General features: G+C 40.0%; 1 protein-coding gene across 1 annotated transcript in view; it reads left to right on the forward strand.

Moving 5' to 3' along the window:
• Positions 1 to 27,489, forward strand: part of col14a1a (collagen, type XIV, alpha 1a) — a 131,652-nt gene that overhangs the window by 13,170 nt on the left and 90,993 nt on the right. Inside the window, exons 3-12 of the mRNA XM_058646975.1 lie at positions 1,254 to 1,370; positions 4,957 to 5,100; positions 6,287 to 6,382; positions 23,851 to 24,006; positions 24,177 to 24,296; positions 24,504 to 24,668; positions 24,849 to 25,013; positions 25,606 to 25,757; positions 26,833 to 26,962; positions 27,318 to 27,463. Of these exons, the coding sequence (XP_058502958.1) occupies positions 1,254 to 1,370; positions 4,957 to 5,100; positions 6,287 to 6,382; positions 23,851 to 24,006; positions 24,177 to 24,296; positions 24,504 to 24,668; positions 24,849 to 25,013; positions 25,606 to 25,757; positions 26,833 to 26,962; positions 27,318 to 27,463 (1,391 nt within the window). The remainder of the gene's footprint in view (positions 1 to 1,253; positions 1,371 to 4,956; positions 5,101 to 6,286; positions 6,383 to 23,850; positions 24,007 to 24,176; positions 24,297 to 24,503; positions 24,669 to 24,848; positions 25,014 to 25,605; positions 25,758 to 26,832; positions 26,963 to 27,317; positions 27,464 to 27,489) is intronic.

A 27,489-nucleotide genomic window follows, 5' to 3' on the forward strand; every position in this document is an offset into this window, starting at 1 on the left:
ACAATGAACTGCATTTCTGACCTTTCCACCTACTACAATTCAGAAAATAGAGTGTGTTCTTGTTACGGCCGTAGTGGGCTTCTCTATTGATAAAAATGATGTGAGCAAGTGAAAATCGTCCAGCAAACACATCAGGTTTATCAGCATCATATCACAGATTATTTCCTGTGGATGCTTCCTCCTTAATGGCTGATGTACCGTCTGTACGTGTGCACACTCCGTGCTTTCACCGACAAGCCAGTGTCTTTGTCTCGAGGCTGAAGGATCATGAATTTTTGGTGAAAGTTGTTCAGGTCTGAGGTGCTTCAGATTTTATCCTTTTGTCATTTAAAATTGCACTTTATTGTTATTCCCACAGGCTCTTCAAGCACAGCTTTTACTCAGGCTTTTCAATTTCACTTACAGAGGCTGAACAATTCAACCAATAGGAAAAAAATATACAGTGAGAAATGTTATATTTTTAAGAGACTAACCGAGCTCCACTTGTTCATAGTCAGGGGTGAGATTAAATTAAGACCCATTCAGCATATTTCTTTATTAATCATTCAAAATGATATTAGTATATGTATAAAAATCTGTGTTCAAATTGCAATGGCTTCATCTACTTAAGGACCCTGTGGTTAGTTGGTTGAACATTAAATGTCACTTTCTGACAGTGTGCTGATGGCAGCTCAGTGGTAGAGTGAGTCAACTTGAAAGTTTTGGGTTCATTTCCCACCTCCGCTCATCTACATGTGATAGATGTGCTGTATGAAGGTGTGTGTGAATAATGGCAAAGCTGTAGTGTAAAGCAGCTTTGAGTGGTCATCAAGACTAGAAAAGCGCTATATAAATACAGACCATTTACAGTTTGTATTTATATACAGGAAAAGGGACTCTACATATATTCAGTGTCGTTGTTCATGGATGATAGTATCCACTTGGAAACATGGTGATATACGTCACAAACATAAATGTTTGTTCTGATCTGAGGGGGATTGTGTAATATCCCTCAGTGTTATGTTATTGTCTGTCTTGCTTTCTGTGTTGCAGCTATGTGCCCTTTTTTCTTTTCCTCATCTATCTCTGTGTGTACAAGTCAAATTGTCTAATGTATACACACACACACACACACACACACACACACACACACACACACACACACACACACACACACACAGCTGCTGTCACCATTTTACTGCATCACCTTATTTATTTCCAATCATTCTCAGGCTTTATTGAAGCTGATTTAAATGTGGTTAATTGTTTTTCAGTTCCATCTCCAAGGAGGCTGCGTTTCAAAGTGCTGAGCCCAAGCAGACTTCTAGTCTCGTGGAGAGAGCCCAAAGGAGACTTTGACAGCTATCTGTTCCTCTACAACAGCATACCAGGTAATTTTGGCTCTGTCGAGAAGGATTATGTAATTTACTCCTTGTCAAAACTCCTGTGATGGGATTACACTCATGAGAGAGCTGTGACGGACTGCACCTTCAGCCAAGTTTAAGACAAAGAAGTGTATGCCTGCAGCCTGTCAGCAGATCTGAAAAATACAGGAACTACAATGACTCTTAAGATTCACACCAACACAGCTGAATGCCACTGACAGCATTATGAAACTGCATTAAACTGGCTCTATAGCCACAAGTGACACCGGACATACGGCTCTTATCCTGCACCTGTTGGGGGTTGATCATTGTTTAAACACAGGGCTTGACCTTGTCTCTTCCACAGTGTAATCAGCGTCCTTCCCTAATCACCACCGACATCTCCTTCATCATATTATCACAGTGAGCCTACTCTCGCAGTCGTACATCTCCTCTTCATCAGTTCAGACGTTAGTTCCTATTACTGCACCACTGCTTGCATTTGTTCTGCATTAACGCCGTCCTGTGCTGCAAATAATTTCTTTGCAGGCCTCGTAAAAATGAATAAGCTGCCCTGAATAAGCACTCTGCAACATAAACAACAACCTTTTGCAAGAACTGCATCGTCTGACAATTTCCTATAGCAGAAAAGAGAACAAAAACTGTAATTTATGGCCACTTCCTCTCAGTGAGGAGTGCAATAGTAGTTCACCGGCATTCATCAAATGCAGTAAAAGAAAACTGGCCATTCATCGCATTCTTACTAGGATGCAGTGAATGGCCAATATCTGTCCTGTGGTCTGATGTCTAGTCTAGTTTGTCTAGCCCCCTAGTTTGTCTCAGTCAGATGAAGTGCGGCACAGGCAGAGTTAAGCTTGTTAACACTGGTTTAAGTTATTTTGCTTGGACATCAAGAACCATTATAGATCACAAAGGTGCTGTCAGAACAGCAGCTAACCTTTTGGTTCAACATCAAATTCTTTTTCCTTGTCTGAGGTTGTATTTAAAAGATCAGCTTCACCGCAGTTGGATAAAGATTTAGGTTTTAGTTCAAAGCAAATGTTTGGCAACATAAATGGCTTGTTGAGGTTTTGCTCTCTCAATGTCTTTATTCGTTGATAAATTGCCTTCTTAAATTCAGATTTACCTTTATAGACAAACCAACTCATGTTTTAATGAATCAAAACTAGTACAAGACACTATATACACAAGACTAATATATATATAGTGTATATAGTACAGTAATATAATAAGTACTAAGAAGTAAGAAGTATATTCAAGTCATGTGGGTTGTGCCTGTGTGTACTTGCATATTTGTGTTAGTGATGAACACCAGATGTATTGATGCTTTTAAATCTCAGAGAACATGTGAAAGGTTTTTTATGCAACTGCAACTTGTTACATCCTTGCTGCGACCAAGTGGTTCCATGATAATTGGTTTCAAACGTTGGAGGATGAAAGCACTGTGGTTTATATGAGACGGTAGCGCTACAGCTGTAGCCACAGGGAGAATGTGCATAAATCGGCACAGTCTGTCTGGAATTGATGGCCAGTATTATTCTAACAGATTACAGATAAACTCTTCTGCATGTCACATTAATTTTTTTTTTTACTGCTTTCAGAGAGGCACATATATACACTTCGTCTGTGGTAACACTAGAACTGAAACAATTACTCGATTATTAATCGATTAAAAAAATGCTTTTTTCATTAAGATTTCCGATTGTTTTCTTAAATGTGAATGGTTTCTAGTTTTCTTTGCTCCAGAAAACAAAGAAATCATTACAAACTGAATCGTTTTTGGTTTGTGGACAAAACAAGACATTTGAGTAGAACGATTACTCGATTAATCGAGAAAATAATCGACAGACTAGTTGCAGCTCTCGATAACACACTATGCTTTAAATTTCAGATTTATCTTTTTTTGTTTAAAAGTGATGATGAAGACAAATCATTTCGCCCCACTGTAGTATCAGGGTGAATCAGAAACACCTGACCAACGACCTCACTGGAAAAGCACAACTCGTAGACTCCAGGCCAAAATAGTAAGTCATTAAATGTCCTATACGACTTCTCTGAACAGGAGGAGCGGCAGGTCAGCCGAGGTAAAAACCAACCAGTTAGTCTGTATCCTTTTAATATTGTTAAAGTGTAACTGAAAACCATGACATCTGGGGGCCAAGCAGATCCAAGGACACAGTAGACATTAGGTATGCATAATATACTGTATATATGTATATATATATATATATATATATATATATATATATATATATATATATATATATGTATACATATATATATATATGTGTATATATACTGTATATATGTATGTATATATATGTATGTATGTATATATGTATATAAAAAAACATTGTATATTTCTGTATATGGTTATATATTCTGTGAGTCACATTGTGTTCCTGTGTTTGTTTTTAATTATGTTTTTCTCATTTTGATTTAATTTGTGCCATTTTTATCATTCTGCTGTTGCCGTAAATTCCGCTGGCAGCCACAAAGCTGAGCATCATGGCTGCGTGCTGTCTGATGGTTCCACCAGGCCTGCTCTGCATTTGCAATGGAGCATCTTTGTGTCTGCTGCCAACCTTTTATATTTAGTCTGGGTTCAAATAATTTTGATGACAGCTCTGAACAAGCAAGCAGTCAGTTGTTTGCTGTAATCGTCCCAAAACATGCTTATGTTTAATAAGGGCAGATAATGACTTTAATGAGTTTTTCTTAAACTGAGTCATCCCTCATGCAAGCAGTTCACCATGTAAACTAATGTGAACACTGACTCCCAGCCTCAGCCAAAAAAAAAAAACATTTAATACAATTCACAAGACTTTTAACTACTTTAAAGGAATTAAAGTTAAAAAACTGCAGTTTTTCACCACATGCATTTAGTTCAGCGTATCATAATCCTGGTCCTGGGGACCCACTACCCTGCATGTTTTTGATGTTTCCCGGCTCCAACACAGTTCACCATTTGAACCAGGTGTGTTGGAGTCGGGAAACATCTAAAACATGGAGTGCAGTGCATCCCCAGGACCAGGATTGAGAAACCCTGATTTAATTAGTGACCAGTTTGTCGGGGAAGGCCTGTAACGGGAGCGTCGCTCACTGCCGTTCAACTTCAGACCTGATATTTAACGGTGGTTTGGTTCACTTGAACAGACTGAGGTTCCACTTGATGTTGTGAGCACTGATCCATGCATTTACCAGAACCAGGTGTCCCCTTCAGCAGGATTTATCTCACGTCTCTTTAAGTGTTGTTCGTCATCACCCTGCAGGGACAGAAGACACATGAGTTTAGGAAGCACACAGACACCTACACTGATGTCCTGACTGACTGCAGAGTCTGATTTATAATGGGATAATAGGGATTAGTTGTTGAAATTAAATGTCCCACAATATTTCTTTTTTTTTTTATCAGTTTGTTTGAAGAGAACCAGTGACACACAGAATACACAAATAAATGCAGTGACAGTTAAATATTTGTTACCTTGAATGTAATGTTTTCTTCCCGACAGAATGAAGCATGAGACTTCTGCTGAATTAATTTCATATTGGCGACATCATACGAATAATAATATCTTGCTTCTTCTGTCAGGCGGTCAGCAGAGGGAGATCATAGTGTCTAAATCAGACACTAAAGTGTTGATAACGGACTACAACCCCTCAAAAGACTACACTGTCGGTGTCATCGCTGTCAGCGGCCGTGAGCAGAGCAGACCACTTCAAGGCCGACATAAAGGTTCGTTTGTGCATTTGTTGTTTTTTCTTCTCGTCTGCTACTGTTCTACTTAATTGCTCCCACATTCTCTTCTCTGCTGTGTGCAAAACCAGTCCAAGGCATAACTAAGTGGCTGCATGCCCAATAGTGTAAGGAGAACATTTTAATTTTAACATATTAAAGAAATCTAGGTATATTTTGATATTTTACATAGTGTTTATCTTTATATCTTCTAGGTTTTAAAAACCAAAGTCATTAAACGGGCTTACTTGTTTTATTCAAGTTCAGTATCAACAAACACTTAGTGCTTGACTGTGAATATGAACGAGCAAGTTAACACTAGGACACTTTTTGTGCCCTCTCAGGTTAAGAAAAACAAGAGTGATGCTGGTTTAGTATAAATAACATAATTCAGGCAATGTATAGTGTTAAGTTTATATCAGTAATAGTTGAGCTTTCGCAGTGAACCGGGTTCAATTCCACTCACTGTCCATTGCTGCGTGTCTTCCTCTCTCTCTTCCCCCCTTTCAAAAAGCCCCAAATATCTAAAGAAAAATTAAATAAAAATAATAATAATAGTCAAGCACCACATACTTACTTGGTTGGTGGGGCCCCCCAAAATTAAATTCAGTTTACGGCCCCATAAGGGCTTGGGCTGGCATTGCTTCTCGTCAGTGTTTACATTAAATTTCTTTGTATTTCATCTGCCCTCTCCTTGTGTCCTTTTCTCGTATTTCCTTTCCTTCCTGACCTCTCTACTTTTTTATTCTTATTTCATTCTAATGTGCTATGGTCTATTCACCTGCCTCATTTCCTTCATTCTCCTTCCCCCTCATTTCCTCTCCTTTCATGACATTGTATATATTATTCTATCTTTATTACATCTGATATATAATTTTTTCTTTTTTTTTTGGGTTTCCTGGTGTTAATAATGCACTTACTATTAATTACCTTCACCTAACTTATTTTACATCTTTTTTCACATCACCTCACACCATCTCCGCTCTTGATGCTCTCGTCTTTGTTATCTTATCGTTTCCCTTTCCTCTCTTTTCTGCTTTATCTCCATTTTCTCCATATGTACTTGCGTCGACTGTAATCTGTGTCTGAATGTGTCTGTGCATTCTTTGCATATACTGAATGCACATGCAAAGTAAATTCTTTCGGATTCTCCTAACATGTTACTGGTCTGTTTAATCTGCTGTAGCTGAAAAAGGTGAGAGTGATGGAGGAGACAAGACTGAGTCCCAGACGCTGACTGATTCCGTTGTATCACCAGAGGATGCCAACGAGATCTTTGGAGGTAGGACACATGCAGACAAGCTGCTTCCAGGAGAGGAAATCCTGACCTTGCATGCCTCTAAGAAACAAAGTGGATTGCAAGGAGTAGTACTGTGCGTAAAGAGTCCTCCAGTGAGTTGCTATAGTGATGTTTGAAGGAAAGGAAAAACAGCTGTTGTTGCCGTCTCAAACACCAGCTTCATGCATCAGAAATTTAAAAATATGAGTCTGGTGCCTGTTCCTGTCCAGTTGGATCTCGCTGCACAGTTACTGTGCAAATATAAACCCTTTCACAGCAGCGCTCAGACAAACATGGGCTTGGTGGTGGAATTGCCCACGTGAGAGTAAAGATGCCAAAAGCGTCTATGCCTCACTGGTGAATCACTCTCTGTGGTGCTTTATGGAAACCCTTCAACCTTCCCGTTGCTGAAAGATATTAGGTGATTGTGACGACTGATATTAGGGGATGAATGAGCCACACAGTCGGGTCTGTCTGCGCGGTTGCCTGTTTTAACGAGACTCTCTGTCTTTTTGTTATTGAAATTGAGATGTTGTTTTGTTTGGCGTCAGTCATGTCCTCATATTTATATAATGGCTCATATTTTTCGACTTCTTTTCTGTGCGAACAAAGTGAGGCATTCATTTTGCTGATGGTGAATGTGCTTGCACAGAAATAGTCCTTTGTGTTGATTTCTTCACTGTGGCCCTGATTCAGTGTGGGAACGTTTATGTGCGCAGTCACTGACCGTTTTGTGAAATGGTTTTTCAGAGTGTGTGTGTGTGTGTGTGCGTGTGTGTGTGTGTGTGTGTGTGTGTGTGTGTGTGTGTGTGTGTGTGTGTGTGTGTGTGTGTGTGTGTGTGTGTGTGTGTGTGTGTGTGTGTGTGTGTGTGTGTGTGTGTGTGTGTGTGTGTGTGTGTGTGTGTGTGTGTGTGGGGGAAACAAACCTGAAACTGATCATTTGCAGATTCAGACAGGAACAATGCTTGTGGCGGAATATGAGGCGCGGTAATTGCTGCTAATTTGTGAATTTGATTATTATTATTACAAGATTTAAATGTCACTTTCTGTGACATTAGTGCACATTTTTTTTCTTCTAGACGTGAACACCAATCATTGCTAAGTGGTTGGATGCTTATTGTTTAAGTGCGATTCCGTTGTTATTCTGTTTTGGGTGGGTGTTCATTTATCACCGGGCACTTAAAGAATAAGGAATGATGACTCCAGTGAACTGCATAATGCAAATCATCATTTTTATAAACAGATATATGTCTTTAAAACTATATAATCTGTGTGCATCCATCTTGCTGATGGAGCAAGAGAGGAGCAAACACACTCACACAGGAAAAAGTGTGTGTGTGAGAGAGGGAGGGGAGGGGAGGGGGGGAGTGAGCATCACCGAGCAATTAACCACGTAGTAAAACTTATTTATAGTTACTTTGCATCCATGAATACATAATCAATTGGCTCCTCGGTGGAGATGGAAACACACTGATAGTAAATCAAGGCACATTTCAAAGTGATTTTAATCTCTTGTAACACTTTAATAGCCGTCACCACCTGCATATGTGGTCATGTGTTGGATTCATACAAAATAGTGTGTGACTACCATGCCTACAGTGGTGTTTTATACAGTATATGATGATTTTTCACATCACAATTCTGTGAGCTAAAACTTAATTAAAACAAGTCAGTAAAATGATGTCTTATCACAGGTGTGGTGTTATTTTGGCATTTTAAATTTTTGGCTGCAGTTAAATCTCGTCACCCTAAATGGTGTGGTGAGTGTTATTTTTGTGGATTTGTGCTTTGATTTACTTTTGATATGGGGAACAACGCGATGCCTTTCAGTAGAAGTGAGGCTGTTACTGTTGAAGGTGAAGTTTACAGCTTTGCCGCTGGTACAACACATCTGCTTACCAAATTACCAAAAAGCTTTGGAGTTTGTGATGTGAGTCTGCCTGCTGCACACACACACACACACGCACATGCACATGCACACGCACACGCACACGCACACGCACACGCACACGCACACGCACACGCACACACACACAAGCTTTCTGCCATCGTCATAGCTACTTGACATTCATTGCAACACAGGTGACCTTGAATGGTGTTCTACCTCGTACATGTTTGGGGCTGTAATGATATCCTGCTGTGTTTCAGTTTTGTGTGTCTGCTTGTGTGTAACTTTGTGTGCTGTGGGGAAGATGATAATGTCTCCCAGTGGATCAAGAGAAGGCGCTCCTTTGTGTTGTACTGCAACGTGTGACTGTTTCTCTTTCTTGGCCCTCTTTATCATGCTCAGAGTGTACTTAATTCCATGGCAGTAATACCAGTTCTTGTGTGAAGTCTCCCGCTGAGCATTTGTATGCGCGTGCTATAACTAGACTAACTCTCTTGTGTCCCAGAGTAGTAATCAGCTCTCTTTTATGTACGGGTGGTTTGTTTTCAAAACCTTTCATTAACAGCTGGCTTATATTGTTATCAACTTCTAATATGTGTGTGTGTACCTGGTATTCCTTATGTTGTGGGGACCTAAATCTGTTTCCACAGTCACATGGGGACGTGTCTTCCTTATGGGGGACAAAAATCATCTCCTCATAATGTAAATTACTACATTTTAAGGTGAAGACATGTGTTAAAGTTAGGCCGAGGCTGAGGTTAGGTTAAGGTTAGGATCAGGGTCAGGGTCAGGATTAGGATTTGAGTCAATAGACTCAATGTGGTCTGCTGCAGTGTTTCCCAAGCCTGATCCTCAGGGAACATCTAAAACATGCAGGGCAGTGTTCCCTGAGGACCCGAGTTGGGAAACACTGGTCTACTGCTCCTGTAGCCCATCTGCACCAAGGTGTGACAGGAAAATGTCTGGTACACTTCCAGAATATTTCCATTGGAACTTTAGCTTGGGAATTTTGGAAATATTCCAAATTGGAAACTTTCCATGGGAATTAACGAGAATTTACTGGTTTGATAAATCTAAGAAACTGTGTCAAATACAAATATAAACATCTTTGTTTGTCATAAACATGGAGATTTGTCTATCTATTCATCCATCATCCAAATGAGATGGTCTTCAAAAGAATGGCAGAAAAAAAAACGGCCTCATACTCTAATACATTATGATTTAATAGTTGCCAGTTAAACTTTAATACCAGATCAAATATCTACCCCTTTATATCCTGAGGACTTACTTGACTTTATGTCTTATTTGGGCTGAAATGTGTGGCTTCAAGAGCTCCCGTTTGTGGAAATCACCTGTGATGGAGGAATGCACAGTTCATGTTGGGGGCGTGGCCTCAATAGCCCTGTGGTAAGTAGTGTACGATGTGCCTGTGGTTGAGAAACAGCAGTGACATTCAACCGACTAGCATCAAATCAGAATTGATGCAAAATTGACATTATTTGCCAACTATTTGTAAGTTACCAGCCTTCAATTCTGAAAATGTCCTGTTTATTCCCATACATTCCCATTAATTCTCCATGAAAAGTTTCCAATTTTGAAAATGTCTAATTTTGCAACATAGTTGTGGGTTTAGAAAAGGTCATCTTCTTACCTTGGTTTTAACGAGTGGTTATATGAAGTATTGTCTCAAACTAGTCTAGACTTTCTTCTCTGGCATCAACGAGGTATGTTTTCCAAGAGAACTTTTCCTCCCTGGATATTTCAGAGTGGCCTCATTCAAAGTCACTTAAATCACATTTTGTCCCCATTCCAACACTCATTTTGAACTTCAGCAGGCCGTGACCATGTCTATTTGCTTAAATACATTAAGATGCTGCCATGTGACTGGCTGATAATACATTTTCATTAATAAGCAGTCACACAGGTGTACATAATAAAGTGGCCAGTGAGTGTATGGGTGTCAGCAAATTAGTAAAATGGATTGAATTTTCTCACATGTGTTTCATAGAAGATGGGATGGGGCTGTTTGCTGAGGGACGTATCATGAAACTTCCTCCACTCTCAGTAAAATAACTACCTTAGCACCCCCATTTGTTTTATTGATGCTCTACAAATGACTTAATCGCATCTTGCAACGCACAAGCACAAGCTGCTCTGGACTAAACACAGACCGTCCCATCCTGAGGCCTTAAATTAAACAACTTTTACGTCTGTTCTTAGAGCATCATTGACTGTGACTGGCTCTGAGCAAATGGGGAAGATTTTAAAAGAATGCTTTACCTTGGTTTGGAGTTTGGAGTCTCTCCAGGCCTCCCATAATGATGTCAGTCATTTGCAGGTCTGCACCCTACAAGATTGTAATCATTAGTCGGGCACTCCTGAGTGAATTCCCAGTTAAGAGACACGACTGAAGCATTTTTTACAGCCTCTAAATCAGTCTGTGCACCAGATTCAGCTGCTCACTGTTGGAAGACGTCTGAGAGAATTCCTTCACTTCTTGAATATCACTCTCATAGTTGAAATGTCTGACGTTTCCCCTTCTTTGCTGTGTTGTTGTCTGCAGAGAAAAGCATAGATCTGAATACCGTTCTGACCAGACTAGACTGCAGGAAATCGGACTGGGATTAGTCTTATACAATAAGTCCATATCTGTGAATCAAGAACACATGCATTAGGGGTCCACAGTGCAAGACAGTACTGCATTTTCATTGGAAAAGTCATTATTTGGACAGCAGCGTGATGCAAGATCAGACACTTGACATGTGTGTCAAGTGCCTTTGTTGTGTTTATGACCGGATTTGTTAGAAATGTGGGTGAGAAGCCTCCAGTGGCCCATAAAGATCTGACAGATAATGTAGCAGCATTGGCTTCAAAGCTTCATGCTGAAATATAACAAAAATATAAACATGTATCATTAAAGTATCTGAAAAACTAAAACTACAAGACTAATGTTACAGACAGTATTTTTGAGTAGTGTAGTTACATTCTAAAAAAAAAATCCATATTTATATTCTAGATAATGAACTTTCAATTCGGCCGCCTTGTTATTTAGTCATCTGCTTTACCCGTCTCTGCTATTGTGAGTCTTTAAAGAATTTTGACTTCTGGGTACCTTCATGTTTACAGTAAAGCACGTAGAAAAAGCACAACCACATTTACTGTCAAATATGACTGGTGTGAATTCCATGGCAAACCCCCTATGAATCATGGTTAGCACTCTTAGCCTTTGCAGCGAGAAGACCTGGGGTCACGACCCGGTTGGAACAAGGGCCTTTCTGCATGGTTGTTTGTCTCTATGTGGTCCTGCGATGGACTGGTGATCTGTCGAGGCTATAACCCCCACCTTTCGCCCTATGTCAGCTGAGATTGGCACAGCGCCCCCACCCGGGATCCTGTGGAGGATAAAGCGGTAGAAAATGGGTGGATATCACAACTCGTCATTGCTGTTTGCTGTGTGTTCTACCACTGACGCTCTCCCGCCCAACAATTGTCATGATTCGCTGCTTCAAGACATCACAAACTACGTCTTCTGTTGTTCACACTCCTAACGCCACACACTGCTTTTAAACATGTATGTTTCAACATGTTCAAGCAACTATGCTGTTTTATTATGTTGTATCTGCCTTCTAAACAGCCAAGTCTTACATGACGAATTTGTTAGACTTTATTACACACACACACACACACACACTGAAATCTCTAAGCAATAAAGGTCACACGGACGTGTTCCTCTTTCTTCTTGCTCCATGCTTTGGTGCCTTCTTCAATACATTTGACCTAATAGGATGCGAGTGCAGGGCTGTGTTCCTCAGCCCCTGACTGCAGCTTGAAACCAGCATGTGCTCGGGCAGACACACACTGTTTGAACCCACGGGACAGACATAGTTAAAGTTGAACCGGAGGCCAATGAGATTCTGTTGACATTCGACACTCTGTTAGTGAGAGACGATCCATCACATCTGCAAAGGGTAACAAATACACACCTGGAGAGCAAAGGTTTCTATATTTATAGCTTACTTTAATTCCTAACATTACCATCCATTTCAGCTCTGCTTCTCTCCGGCTTTGTGTGTGTTCATCTTTCTTTATTACCTTGTTAATTCCCAGCTTTAGCATTAATTTGCTCTAACTTTATCCACCTTGATGTGCTTGTATTGGTAGTGCCTTTAAGTCTTACTTTATTTATGGCCTTATTAGTCTCCAGAATGAGCTTTTATAGCCCCCCCCCCCTCTGCCTTTGTGCGTTCTGGCCCCTATCACTAATCAGTGTGATGCTCAGTGGCTACACAAGATGTCAAAAGGTTTATAGCCAGAGGGACGTGTCATCCAGCTGACAAATGTCTGAGTGAGGAGGCCAAAACCGATACCACAAATGAAAGGAGACAAATAATAGTGAACACAAGCAGCCCAGAGTTATCAGTTCCTATGAATGCTGTATAACATCAGCTCTTTCCATTTGAGAGCAGAAAGAGCCACGTCACGCTCCAAGAAATGTAAAATTAATGTTTTAGACGTGACTCGCAGATGATGTGAATATGAGCTGCTCTGTAGCATGAAGGGCAAAGAAAGGAGAATCATTAAAGAGACGCGTGCAAAGAGAAAGTACTCAAATGAACCAAAAGGAAAATCGAGGTGGCAGAGAGCGAACTTGCGTAAACGTCTTCCAGAAATGCACAATTTGTCTCCATTTGTCGAGTCTTACCGAACGCTTTTTTCCATCACTGCGAGTTGTGTTTTACACTTTGTTTTGAACATTTGTCAAGTGCCGAATTATAAATATCATTCCCACACACATCGGGTGTGTGCTTAGGGACTTGGGAGCAGATTAGCCATTGCTCATTCGGACGTGTGTGTGTGTGTGGTCTTTGTCCTTGTCCTCGATTAAGAGCAGCAATGTTTCAAGGCTGAGTTGAGCTAATTGTATGACTCCGGTTAACAAGTGCATGTGTTTGAATGTGCTAATGGTATATCAGTCATTAGTGCCAAGGATCCTAAATGGAGAGATCATTTACAATAATTACTGCCCACTCCCCCCCTTATTTTCATGTACTATAGTTTTTGTTTCCTCCTGTTCTATGGCTGAAAAGACAAGTTATACCATACTATACTACACTAGAACACTAGACCATACCATGCCATAACTTTATATACTATTGCACTACCTCTTTAATGGTACCTCTTAGCCCTTTTGTGCTGTACTTTATTCATAACCTCTTTATGCTGTTTTCCCTTCTTTCTATTTCGCCAATTTATCCTACTGCCTGACCTTTCTTTACTTCCTGTCCCTGGTCCCTCTTTCTTTCTTCTTTCTGTGAAATTTACATTATCACCCACTCCTCCTTTATCCTCCTCTTTCTTCAGCCCTTTGTGATCCCACTGGGGTTTGACCTTGTGGTTGACAAAGCACATTAGAACCTGAACTTTATTTCGCAATGACATCAGATGTTCTTGTAGCTCTTGTAACCACATCCCCCTTATTCCTAAGTCAGGGCTCAGTCTTTGTTCAGTGGTTTTTAGTTTATAAAACCTGACAGTTTATCATTATTGGATTACAGGCAAATTATAGATCTCTTACCACATACATTTTTATGATTTTTCTAATAAAGTGAGTTGCAGTAAATCCTCCCAGCGCTGTTTCCTGGCTTATTTTTTCACTCCAGAAGTGCTTGTAGTTGCTGCTCTGTGACGATGAAGAAACATTCGGTCAAACACATACTTTGCAAGTAGATTTAATAACATAAACTATCGTTATGATTTGCAAGTAGTTTGTGCATGGCCAGGACAGATTAAAAGAAAGAAAAATGAGTGGAGGGATACAAGTGGGTTAACATGCAAATGCTTCCTCCTCCAGAATTAACAATTAACCAGTGTTGTATTGAAGAGTAACACAAGATGCCTTGTTCAACAGCCACACCTCATAAGCCTCATAAGTTCTCTGTTCATGTGTGCACGGAGCTAAAAAATAACCAGATATATGATAAGAGGGGCTTGGCCTTTGAAACACACATGTGTGTACTTGTATTTGTTTCCTCTTCGGGACTTTTTCTGGCATATGACCTGACCTTGTCAGGACCAGTATTCTTCATGAAGACCAAAACCGGGTCCTAATAAAGCAGAACCTCATTTCTGAGGATCTGGTTAAGTTTAGGGCCAAGATTTGAGTTGTGGTTAAATTAGGTAAATTAGGGATTTGGAGTTTGTTTCAGCTGTCCAAATAAATGGAAGTCAATGCAGTATCCTAAGAGGAATAGCTACACAAACGTGTGTGTGCGTGTGTGTGTGTGTGTGTGTGTGCGTGTGTAGGAAGGAAAGAGCAAGGGAAACAGAGATGGAGAGACAAACAAAAAGATAAAGAGGCCATAATTTCAATCAGAACGCCTGAATATTTAGTGATATGGACTCAAAAAGAGAGTGGATTAAAGATCAGGAGGAAAGCTCTCTTTGAATAGCTTTAATAGATTTACACTTTTATACTCACTACAACACTTTGTGTGTAAGTTACTTAACACATACACACAAACTCTTCTTCTCTCTCCCTGTTTGTGCCTCGCTGAGTTTTTAGACTGAGTTTGTCTGAGGGCCACTGTGCAAACCACAGGTGTATCACTCTGACGCCTGTCTCTTGATTGAATGAACAAGTCGATAAAACAAAGAAAATCTTGTTTTTGGGCTCTTGTGTCTCTGTATCGGGGGTGGGCAAACAACCTGGTGGGCTAAAATTGCTTCGCAAGCAATTCAAAGCCTCAGGAATAAAGTTGTGACATTTATTTTTAATAACCGTTTTGATTTTTTTTTTAAAAAAAAAACTATTATCTTCTTGTGGTCCACCACAATCAGATGTTTTCTTTTCTTTCCTGGACGTTTTTCTTTTTTTTAATTATTCTTTTGTGGCATTGTTTTCAATTTAAGTGCCAATAAACAGCTAATAGGTTATTGACAAACAATTTTCACTACATGGACCGTTTAATGGCTGTTCTGGATGTTACCTTTGTGTCATTGAATTTTAGATGTTTTTTTTTTTTTTTCTTCCATGTTAACTTAATGGTTGAGCACTAAAGTTCATTCTTGGTTTCATTTCAACAACAGTTCACAAATTTTCTGGTACAATCTCGGGATCCATTAGATTTTTTTTGGATCATTTAACACAATCTCTGTCAGCAACAATGACAAGTTAATTAAAATCAGCCAAGCTTAACACCACATGAGGTAATACTCTTTCTCAAGACAACTCACTGGACACAAGTTATTATGGCACCAAAACATGAATTTAATTCAGCTGTTTTAGTTTCCAGGTCCTAAAGTGCACGTAGTTTTACTGTGACACTTTTGGACACAAGAACAGAACAGTGTCATCACTTTGTTTAACATTGAGACATAAAACAAGCAACTGGTTTTAATGTTGTGGCAGAGCAGTTTACATCTGTGCATGTATGCATGCAAGGGGGTCCATTCTTAACCATCTCTAATGGCATTGAAAACGTATTTTTCACATTCAATTACTCTCCATGGATTAATGGCTTGGCAAAGTCAAAAAACACACCGATCAAGCACAATGTTAAAATTGATTAGCAGTTTTATTTGCCGTTGCTGATCAGTAGGATCAGCTTCTCAGTAAGTAATCTTTGTATCTCATGTAGAATTGCTTGGAGGTGTACACTGATTTCCATTCTGGTTAATTGTGTGTATGTGTCTGCTGGTCGCTTTCTCTCTACGGAGCTCCCCCTCTCCTGGCTGCATTTGTTGTTTTCAACAGAGCCGGAGAACACAAACCATCGTAAATGAATAAACCGATGTCTACTCGTGTGAGTGCCCCCGCTCGTTTCCTCTTCCTCACTTCCTCCGACAACAGTTTTCTCTGCTTCTTTTTTTGCTGACTCTGCCATGATGAACATCTAAAATAACGCTATTGCTGCCTCGATCTTTGAGCCGGTACCTGGCTAGGATGTGTTTGTATTTCTCGTGAGACCTGAGACTTTGTGAGACTTCGCGAGACCTCCTGATTCTGAGGAATTGGGTTTGGTAGCTCTGATCATGCAAGGCTGAATTCCCGCTTACAGACAGTAGTTGGAGTGGAGACGGCCCCCGATCTCCCTGCAACAAGCTGTTAAATTAGGGTATAAATCCTGCATAGTTCCAACATAAAAGTTACAAAAATTGCTGTCTCCTCTTTAAGATATGTGGTAAAACAGGTGCACACTAAATTATAATATGGAAAACTGGTCAGCAGTGTCAGTCTGGTGCACTTTGGTGCAGCGTCTTGCAAGCACACCACACACGTGAGCAGATGAGATGAAAAGAAACAGACAGTATTGATTCGAAGTGGACATTTTCTCTGCACCACACAGGAAAATTGCTATATTGAAGCATTAGGCTCAGCATGATAAACAGCAGGCGGGAGAAATTGATCGAATTACTCTTCATCCTGAAATTATATATTGGGAAACTGTCTTAAAAGGTTGACAAAAAAAGGCAGTCCACCCACTGTGTGATATTATTCATCTGAAATTTATTTTTCATATTATTTCTGCTTTTATTATGTATCTGAAATGGATTTTTCAAACAGAGTGGGGTAATATATTAAAATCAGACGTTCCAACATTTCAATAAACGAGCTGGGAATTAGTTTTCAATTATTTTTATCCTAAATTCTTCTTCTCGGGGAGGTGAAATGCTCCTTTAAAGGCAGGATCACAGCATTCAGACACTGGCTGCAGCAAATGAATGTGCTCACTGATGTGGTGACTGTTGCTGTTACTATCCATCTATGTGCATGTCTGTCACTGCCCTCAATGTTAATTCCAGACACTGAAACACAATCACACTTAAGTAGAGAGAGACTGGAATGACGGCCCAGTCTGTCTGATCCCTGGTTTAACAGAGGTCAGCAATAAATCAAGAACCACAGTTAATAAGGACAGAAAGAGACAAGGATGAGGATGGCGGAAAAGTTTAGTTAAGTTTAGTTAAGTCCACAAATGTTTGGCTTTGTTGGAGTGATGTGTTGTGTTGTCTTCTATACATCTACCATTTTTCTACTTGTTTGATTGTGTGTTACTTTGTGGGAAAACAAGTTCAAAGAGGTGCCACACTTATTATATTTTCATCGACGTTGCCTCGCTTCCAGTATTCACTTCTGTTCTCTGTCTTCTTCACTGTCTTTGCCACAGCTTGTCTGTCTTTGCATTGCTCCAAGTTGCAGCCGTGAGTGGCTTCCATTGTCGCAGTCCCATTTTTAATTCCCACATTTCTCCATGTGGCTCCCGCACAATTAAATTATGTGCGGGAGCCACATGGTTTCTTCCTCCCACCGCTCTGCAGACTTTACTGTGGGCCGTGAATTGTAAAATGTGGTTGCTCAGTCTCTCGTAGACAGCGGGTTTACGGTCTGTCTAATTACATGCTCGCATGTTAAGGTTCGGTGACGCCAGCGACTTCTTCTAATCATGTGCTTTTATGCAAATTAGATTCAAAAGCAGTTAAGCCAAACTCAGTGTTCATGGTAAATTTAGCTTGAGGACGTAACATGCTTGAGTGATACTGGGGTCACACAGTACTGATTTTTTTTATTGTTACCAATTAACAGTGATGGGAAAAGTACTGAGTAAAAGTAAAAGTACTGACAGTTCACTCAAATAGTAAAATCACTTGACTTTAAAGGTATCGTCACAACATTTTAAAACGTCAAACATTTAAAACTGGTCTATGATGATGAGAAATGATCTTCTCTTCTCTTCTAATGAAGTATCCATAGGCTTCACGCAGCAGAAATATAGCAGCACGACAGGTGGAATTGCATAAACAATGTGAACTCCACAAAGGCTGCGGTTGACAAACACAGACAAAGTGCTGTGTTGGTTCGGAAATGTAACGCAGTAGCTTTGATGCTCTTCTCCATGGAGTGACTTACAACAATCAGTGTTTTGAAGCGCACACCTGTCTGAATGTCAGCCTGTGTGTTTTAATCCCTCCCAGTCTGCTCTGAAGCCAGCATCTGCGATTTCTGCTCATTAATTCTCAATGCGAAAACATACCTGCTCCATTCGGCGTCTCTGGTCTCACTGTGCACCTGTAGCCACTGATCTAAAAATGTGCTGCAGGCTCAACGGGGAGAAAGGTAGTGTACGCCTCACTGACGGAAGAAGTATGTAGAAATTACAGCTGCAGGACTGCAGCATGTAGTGCTTTGTCATACCCAGCAAGCACATGGTGGTGTGTATGATTTGGTGCGCCAGGTCATCAACATCAGTGAAGGTTCGCCTCATTAGCAGTTTTCCTTCAATAATCTATGGATTTAGAAAATGTCAGTGGGTGGTCATCAGACATTGAGAGGGTGATACAGTAAATGTCATACAGACAGAGATTTGGAATATTATTCTTGTACAGATATGTTATTTCAATACATGATCTCTCTTGAAGTTGAAGCTGATCTGTAGTGGACCTGCCAACATATACTACCCCCACAACTTCGGTTGCCTGACAGCAATTTAAAGAGCGTAAAATATTCCAAATATCTCATACAGTTAGAGTGTGGTTTACTTCTGGGCTGGGTGTTGTTTTTATTTGCTTGTGAATTGCATTCCAGTGGTGTAACACACCAACTACACGTACCCGAAGTCTCCGTTCAAAGAGGCAGCGGACAACTTTCATGTCCCTAGCACTTCCTGTTTGGTCGTAAAGACGCAGCAGTGACAAGACACTTGTTACAGATACAGACACAGATACTTTTGCAATCGATAGAGTTTTTCACACCCCTGATTGAAAAACTGGATAGATACATGGTGGGCATCATTCTTGTCATTGTTTTAGTCACTGTATAGTATAAAACATAATATCTTTGAGTTTGTTTTTTGTTTTTTTTGAAACCCCATCCTGATGACCAAGAAAATATCATAGTTAAAGCAAGGCCTATAAAGGGGATCAATATAAATCTGATGATGTGTTCTTTTCTTTCACCATTGCACTATGCAGTCTGTTTTTAACTTAAAAATAACACGTTTAAGTTTCCTATTCAAGCTTTAGTATCACATCTGATCTGAGCTGTATCTTTAGCCACAAATGAGATTTTGCTCTAATAGAAATAGAAGAAACGACACATTACACATGTGACGTGCACTGCAGTGGTACTTTGTTTTACTCGGTGAAGTGTTTTAGACAGATTTAGGTGCCAGACAAAGTCGGTCTCTCATCATGTAAAACTCCAGTGTAACTTCCACTGCTCCTCTTTACGCTCACACATTCACTCACACACACAACACAGACAGCTCTTACCTTCTACCAGACATTACATTACATTTCTTTATATTAGCTGGGCAGTAGACTGGTTCATACCAAAAAAATATTTCTTTTTTATGATATAAAATTTTTATATACCTGACTAGTCAAAACTGCGATTTAAATATGTTTCTGAAGTCCTACTAAACTTCAAGGTGTATTTTTGGCTGTCCAATCCAGGACTGTTGCCTCAGACATGAAGACGAAACACTGCAATAAGACGTAGGTGTTGTGGAAATATTGGTGAGAAAATAAATATATAGAGAAGAAATAGAGTCTTTCAGTCTGGAATAGACTTAGTTGCTTTTAATAAGCAGACAAGATTGCTTACAAATATTTACTCTGGAGGAGGAACATAGGCTTTAACGCAAACTGCAGGTCTGGAATAATGTTTCTAAACTGGTAAAAAGCACGCTGGGGCATTATAAGGATCAGATACATTCTGTCTGTCAATGTTTGTGATGGATCCATGGATTTAAAGTGCTCAGTAAACTCTGAAAGGTTGAATCCAGCACCGGTCCCGTTAATTTTTGCCGCACCTGAGGCTGCCAACATGGCTGTTCATAGGGACCAAGTCATGAATAGCTGCTCTGTAGCTGCTTCTGCACCTCTGAGGTGGTTCTTGAAACCGCCTCAGAGGAACGCTGACGAGCACAGCAAGCATGCATTCATCTGTACAAATATTATGATGTAAGAATATAGCTTGGTGTAAAACCCTATTTATGATTAATTTCCCCACATCAATAGGGAGAGTTGTGTGGAGTTGATTGGCTTAATCAGCAATTGTTTGAAGTCATTTGACAATGGTTTGAATATAATGGACATGTGTTGAAATATGAAAGTTATGCACCACAGCGTTGGACTTTTTGTTGTTCTGTTTTCTTTACGCCAGCTTTTTAGTTCTGTCGGATTTTCAGTTCCTTGTTTCCCGTTTTATTTTGAAGTTTTTTCCTTGCTTGTACCTTGTGTCCAGTTTTGCTTCCTGTCCTGTCTTCCCTGATTGCTTGCCCCGCCCTAATGTGTTTCACCTGTGGTTGATTGCCCCTGCCTCCCTACTGTATTTGTTAGTTTATGTCCCGTCTGTTGCTCTGGTTTCATGTGGTCCTGGTAAGCTCCTTGTGTTTCTGCTCTATGTTTGTGTTTTACTCTTTTCATTTGTGCTTGATTAAAGACTCCTTTTGTTAATTTTTGAAATCTGCATTTTAGATTTTTTTTTTACACATGTGTTACAACTGCCTAATTTGTTTCTCTTCCTCTCTTTAACACTGAAATGACCCAGTAACTGCACCTTTACAGGAAATGTGTTGTGAAAGAAAGGAATTTAGTAGCAAAATAAAGGAGGAGGAGGAAGAAGGATGGAGTTAAGAAGGAGCAGGAGGACCTTTGACTATCTTACTGTTTTCTGGCAGTCGGAGCACTAAGAGGGGGCTTTCAAAAGCAATTACAGAATTGCTTTTTATACAAACATTACAAACATCTGCAACATGAATGCAGAGTTAATAATACCATAAGTTACTGATTAATGTATCACATCTCTTGATGGAGCATGGACACATATTAGGCCACATTTTGGCAAAATCAAAAGGATCTGGTAAGAAAGTTGTGTTTTTTTTTTTTTTTAAAAACTCAAACATAAATCATTAATCATTCCAGGAAGATTTGCCAAACTAAAAAGTAAGTGTTAAAGATTAAAATAACATGTTGAAGTCAAAACATTTTGAGATATATACTATTATTTAATCTTGGATTAAATATAAATTCCTCCTGACACTTCTGAAGAAGTGGTTCAGACACAGGTTTTATTTTGAGTGACATCCCCTTTACAACACCAAATAAATCATGAACATTGCAATCTCACTATAATTAGATTGGTTTGTATTTCATTACTCAACACAAACTCACATTAAAATTAATGTTGCTTGAAATGAACCACCTCCCAGTTAACAAAGTCCCATAAGAAACACATTTAAGTTTTTAAGGTGGCTGTTTTTTCTGGTTACTGACAAAAAAAACACAACCATGTGCACAGTGAAGTTAGAGCGAAATCCACCTTTGACTCAAGTACTTGTGTTTACTGATGAGGATACTGATTATATGCATTGGGCAATCATGGAAGTTGTTTCTCAAACTGTGGAAGAATGAATGGCAGCAAAGGATTTATTCTAAAATGACCCCCCTATTCAACTTGAGTGAAGTGTTTACAGAGGTCAGCAGGGATAATGAGTAGGAGAGGGGGCAACCTTGATTATTGGTTCTGATGTTAAACACCGGTCTAATGCTTATAGTTGAAATTCTTTTTCTCACCACCCGGCCAAAATGGACTTGGGAATGGCCATTGAGTTGTAATTAGCTGTAATTACTGACCCTTTAATCTCTGTTTACCTTTTCCATCATCAATCCTGATGGCTTTTCACATAGCACAGTGCCCCCACTGTCGGCCCCACTCTTTCATCTTTAACCATCTCATTCCTATAGTCTTTTGCTTTAACCAGTGTCAACAGCAATCTCACCAGCAACACAATGCAAATGCACATAATAATTCCCTCCGACGGTCTCTCACTTTTTGTCTTCAAGTAGCTCCTTAGTTGTTCTGTGTCTTCTGTGCGTAGTAATGTTTTTTCTATTAATTCTTTACCTTGGAGTTCGTTTAAATGCCTCCCAGCATTTTGCCATTTATTAGCACTCCCAAACTAAGCCTCTCCTCTCCTCGCTTTTTAGTCATTTCCAAAAGACCAAAGCAGTCATCACTTTCCTGCTGAGGCCCTTGTTGTTTTAGTCGCAAATATCCTTGGGCATGTTGGTGTTTAAAAATGACAGAAGTCAAGTGTAATGATTGGGACACAAAGCACAGAAACACAGCTCCAAAGGCAGAAAAAAGTGATTTTTTCACTTTGTCTCCAAACAGACAAACAAAAGACTATTATGAACATTTGACTACATATACATAAGTGAGACTACTTTTAGATTATGATTCAAATCTGTACACATTTGTCATGTTTAAGGTAACACATTTTAGTTTTATGTATGGAACTACACAATAAAAACTAACTAACACTCAACCAATTCTGCTTTTATAATGGCATTTAAAGAAGGTACAAGTACACTGGGCTGTTACATGTCAAGTAAATGAGAAATGGCACATTGATTGTTTCATTGTTGATTGTTTATGTGATTATGTTGGCATTTGTGTACCTAGTGCAGCCAGCAACCTTCTTTTTTTCGGTTTAACTATCGAAAGTTGATCATGTGCTGCCAATAAGCTTAGATCATTGAAATAGAGTCCGCACCTTTATTTGCAGACCAAAGAATCCATTAGCTACTCTGTCCCTGACCTTGTCGTCCTCTCTTTCCTTTATCTGCATTTGTAGCAGATGAATGGTTCAAACAGTCCGACAAACGCAAACAGCAGACAGAAAGCTCCGTCTGGAAAATCATTTTTGAAACACATGTCATCACACAGTGTGTTCTGTTATAAATCTTGCGCGCGTGTGACAGTGCACAGCTGATAAAGTCAGTGTAACATACAGTATATTTTCCATGGACATGAATTACATTGCATGTTATGTTATAAACAATGTCGTTATTGTGGACTTGTGACAACTACTCATAAAACCTTATCGTCTTCCTTTGCCTCCAAATATCAGCTTTACTTTTCCAGTTTTCCATTTTTACATGAGATTGTTGAGTTGGCAGTTTGCCAAGATGCTAACACATGGGAACCCATTTTGGTCCAAACCAAGCTACTGCAATTACCCAACGTGCACCTGAGCCACTCAAATAACATCTGTTAGTTAGAACATAGTGAGAACCTGAACCCTTTACTCCACTGTTGTAATGTTGATGTTTAAAAACTGAAATCCTCTGTGTGCTCAGTTTTGGGGAAAAATTACTAATCAGCAGCAGGTTAATCATCTGCATTGGCTCATGAAGTATCACTTCACCTCACAGTCTTTATCTGGATCTTTTAAATATGTTATACTGGACAAAGATGCATGGTAATATGTGACCTTTACTCACATTCAAATGCTTTTCTTCATTTAGGCACAAAAATGTCCAACCTTATCAGCATGTTCTGAATGAGCCCCTGCTACTTTTAGAGACAGATAAAGCATTTGTGATGCAACTTTAAGTAAATCTATTCATTATTCATTTTCAGGATATTGTACTTGGCAGGGTGACGAGATAAGCACTTGTGGGATTATGATAAATTAATACCTACTGTATATTTTTTATTGTGCTGTGGTCTATCTTCATCTAGATTATCACAGAGACTGACCTATCCTTGATGTCCTCTTATCTCTTCCTCATCCAGCTGATCAGTTTGTGTGCCACACTGAAGCCATCGCAGACATCATCATCCTGGTGGACGGCTCGTGGAGTATTGGTCGGCTCAACTTTAGGCTGGTCCGCAATTTCCTTGAAAACCTGGTCAACGCCTTTGATGTTGGCATCGATAAGACAAGGATAGGTAGGTGCATACGGCGAATATTCCTCGTTCAGATGGGTGGACCATTGGCAACAACGTTGTCCTCTGAAGTTTAATAGTATTTCAATAGTTCTGATACAGAAGTCTGCTTTTTTGTTAATAAGCAAATGACAGTTATGTAATAACAGGTGTGTGCTTCTGTGTGTGTGTAGGTCTGGCTCAGTACAGTGGTGATCCGAGGATAGAGTGGCACCTAAATACTTTCTCCACTAAAGAAGCCGTCATTGATGCTGTCAAGAACTTGCCCTACAAAGGAGGAAACACTCTTACAGGTGCTGATTTCACTGTCTCTTCCTGTTTGTTTTGATGATGTAATTAGATTTTTCTTTTTTCTTGGTCATCGTCTTGCTCACCTTGCACCCTTCTCCTCTTCTGCTCCAGCAACTAAAGTTTTCCCCCCATTTTAGCCTGACTTTCTGCTTCCATTCACCCCGGTCTGCCCTCATTCATCTCTTCTCTTCTTTCCCTCTCCGTCTCAGGCCTCGCTCTGAGCTACATCAAGGAGAACTGCTTCAAACCTGAGTCAGGCTCACGGGTCGGTGTGCCCAAAATTGGGATTCTAATCACGGATGGAAAGTCCCAGGATGATGTTATCCCTCCTTCAGAGAGCCTGCGCAGTTCTGGGATTGAGCTGTTTGCTATTGGTAAGAATGGCCTCAAAACTTTCCCTTTAAATCATGCCAATTATGTGTCTTTGAACTCAGTGTTTTACCATGCTGTGGTATAGTCTATTTGATGAAAAACAGTTGACTGAGGCAGCTGTCAGATGGACACAAGACCAAGAATAACACAACACAATTGTATGTTTGCACTTGTGCTCTTAGGTGTGAAGAATGCTGATGAGAACGAGTTGCACTCCATCGCCTCAGAGCCAGAAAACACTCATGTCTACAACGTGGCCGACTTCAACATCATGAGCTCCATAGTTGAGGGTCTGACCAGAACAGTGTGTGAACAAGTGGCGCAGCAAGATAAAGACATCAAGGAGAGTAAGGACACAATGAGACAGAGCGCGAGGAGGAGAGACTGCAGAGAATGTGCAGTCATGTATACATATTATCTGAGATAAGCAGTTTTGTGCATTTGCATACAAACTGGAGGAATAACGACACAGCATGCATGGTGATCCTCCTAATGTGTCCTTAAATGACCCTAAAAGTCCTTAAAGTAGCCCTGCATAAACAGCAGCCGTAGTCACAAATCACAAATCAGGCTTTGTTAGGTGTTAATCAAATCCTGTGTTATTAGACAAGAAGTGATAAATGTTCAGAAGCAATCATTTTTTAATGGAAATTTTCTTGTCATGTAGAAGTTAGATTAAATAAAATGATATACTGCTACAAAATGTTAATTATTTTAGGACAAGCCACCTTTTTTTCTTACTTACTTTTTAAGTGTCCACTTCTGTTGACATGAAGACACACACAACAAAAAAAAAACTGTCCAGAAGGATGTCATCAATCATGCCTGATTTGTTTTGATTAGTTATTTAACAGCGCCTTCTTCACAGTGATCCTCTTTCTAGTAAATGTCTTTTTCGTATACTGTCCTCCTTTAATTCCTCTCCTTTTCTAACTGCAGAACATGTACCAGAGATGATTGTACCGCCACATGATCTTGTGACGTCAGAGGTCACAGCCCGGAGCTTCAGAGTTTCCTGGAGTCCCGCCCCGGGAAATGTACAGAACTACAGAGTTGTTTATCATGCTACACAGGGGGGAGAACCACAGGAGGTGAATATTATGTGTGTGTCTTTTATGTGTTAGGAATACTGGTATTTAAATGCTATACACTGCATGGAAGCATAAACAAAGGCCCCCAAAACATTCAACACTGAGCAAACGGAGACGTATATACAGTATATGCTACTTTTCCATCCTTCACTACACCAGTGAGATTTTTTCTGGCGTTTGAACCAAGGGGCAACCAGTAGTGAGGTCAACGGTAACGCCTCAAGATTCACAATTTGGCCGCCACCATGTTGACATTTTGCAATTGGAAATTCACCTGTAATCAGGCTCCCAGCTGTATACTGTATTACTGTATATGTGCCGTACTTTATAGACTATATATTGGCACCATGTTCTATTGAAGAAGACCTGTTCATTTTCCATTCAAATTGATTTATTTTTGCAGCTAGTGCAAAAAGTGTTGGCTATTCATGAGATTCTTACTTCCTACCGCAAGACTTTGTCCATGTTTTTAGATGGCTTGAACTCAGCTTTTCCTGGACATGCTGGTGGTATCATTCATCTATATATCCCTTTCTCTCATCCTTTCATTGAAGTCTCCCCAGAACCTCAGCGCAGGTTATGAAGGCTCACATGAAATGATACTCAGACTGATCCACACACTTGCTTGATTTTTCCAGAACATTTGACCTTAAAAAAAAATCATTAAATCTTTTGCTTAGCTGGGTTTTACTGGGACCAGATGTTCTGGAGCCTCCTGTTATAGAACCTTTCCAGCTGGCTCAGCCCACATCTAATCTGTATCACAACTGTCATCCATTCAGAATGAAAAAAACATTTAAGCTTTTTGATGTTTGTGCTTTATCCAATTAATGTAATCGATTGTTTCCTTTCCTCCTCCATTCTCTTTTGGTCTCTCTTTCCTGCCCTGCCGTCATCTTTTTCTCTCCTCCATTTATCATTTTCATCATCACTTTCCCCATTTATTGTCCCATTTTCCATTTCCCTTTGTCCCCCCCCCCCCACCTCTCGTTTCCCATCTATTTCCACACTCCATCTCTCTTCTTTGTCCCTTACATCCATATTTCACACCTCCATTCGCTCTCCTGCTCCCCAGGCTGTAGTGGACGGCAGTGAAACATCGGTGGTGTTGCAGCACCTCAGTTCTCTCACTGAGTACCAGCTGGCTGTGTTTGCTGTGTATGCAAACGAGGCCAGTGAAGCTCTGCGAGGGTCAGAAACAACTCGTACGTTTATGCTCACTCACAAATACAGACCCTGAACGTTACACACAAAACCTCACACCAGTGCTTCAGTCAACATCTGAGGCCACAAGTTAACAACAGTTGCTCAAAGATTTGACAGCCAGGCACACTGAGAATGATGAACTCATGATGCTGAAAGATGAAAAGAAAAAAAGATAAGATTTTCAAATTACCACAAGAGTTAAAATCTTGGCAAAGTTCACTCAGTCAATGCCAACTCAAAAGACTTTGTTTATAACGTTTACCACCGTGATTGATTAAACTTCGCTGTGTGTTTGTCTGTGTGTGGTCGTGTGTGTGTGTGTGTGTGTGTGTGTGTGTGTGTGTGTGAAAGCAGTTGCCCTTACCACAGTGACGGGCCTGCAGTTGTTGGATGTGACTCACAGCACCATGAAAGCAAGATGGGACAGTGTGGATGGAATCTCTGGCTACATGCTGCTGTACGCACCTCTCACAGATGGTGGAGATACAGACGAGAAGGAGGTAGATAAAGTGACAAAAAATGTTTT

The sequence above is a fragment of the Solea solea genome, chromosome 13 (assembly GCF_958295425.1).
Source record: "Solea solea chromosome 13, fSolSol10.1, whole genome shotgun sequence".
NCBI classification, from domain to species: Eukaryota; Metazoa; Chordata; class Actinopteri; order Pleuronectiformes; family Soleidae; genus Solea; species Solea solea.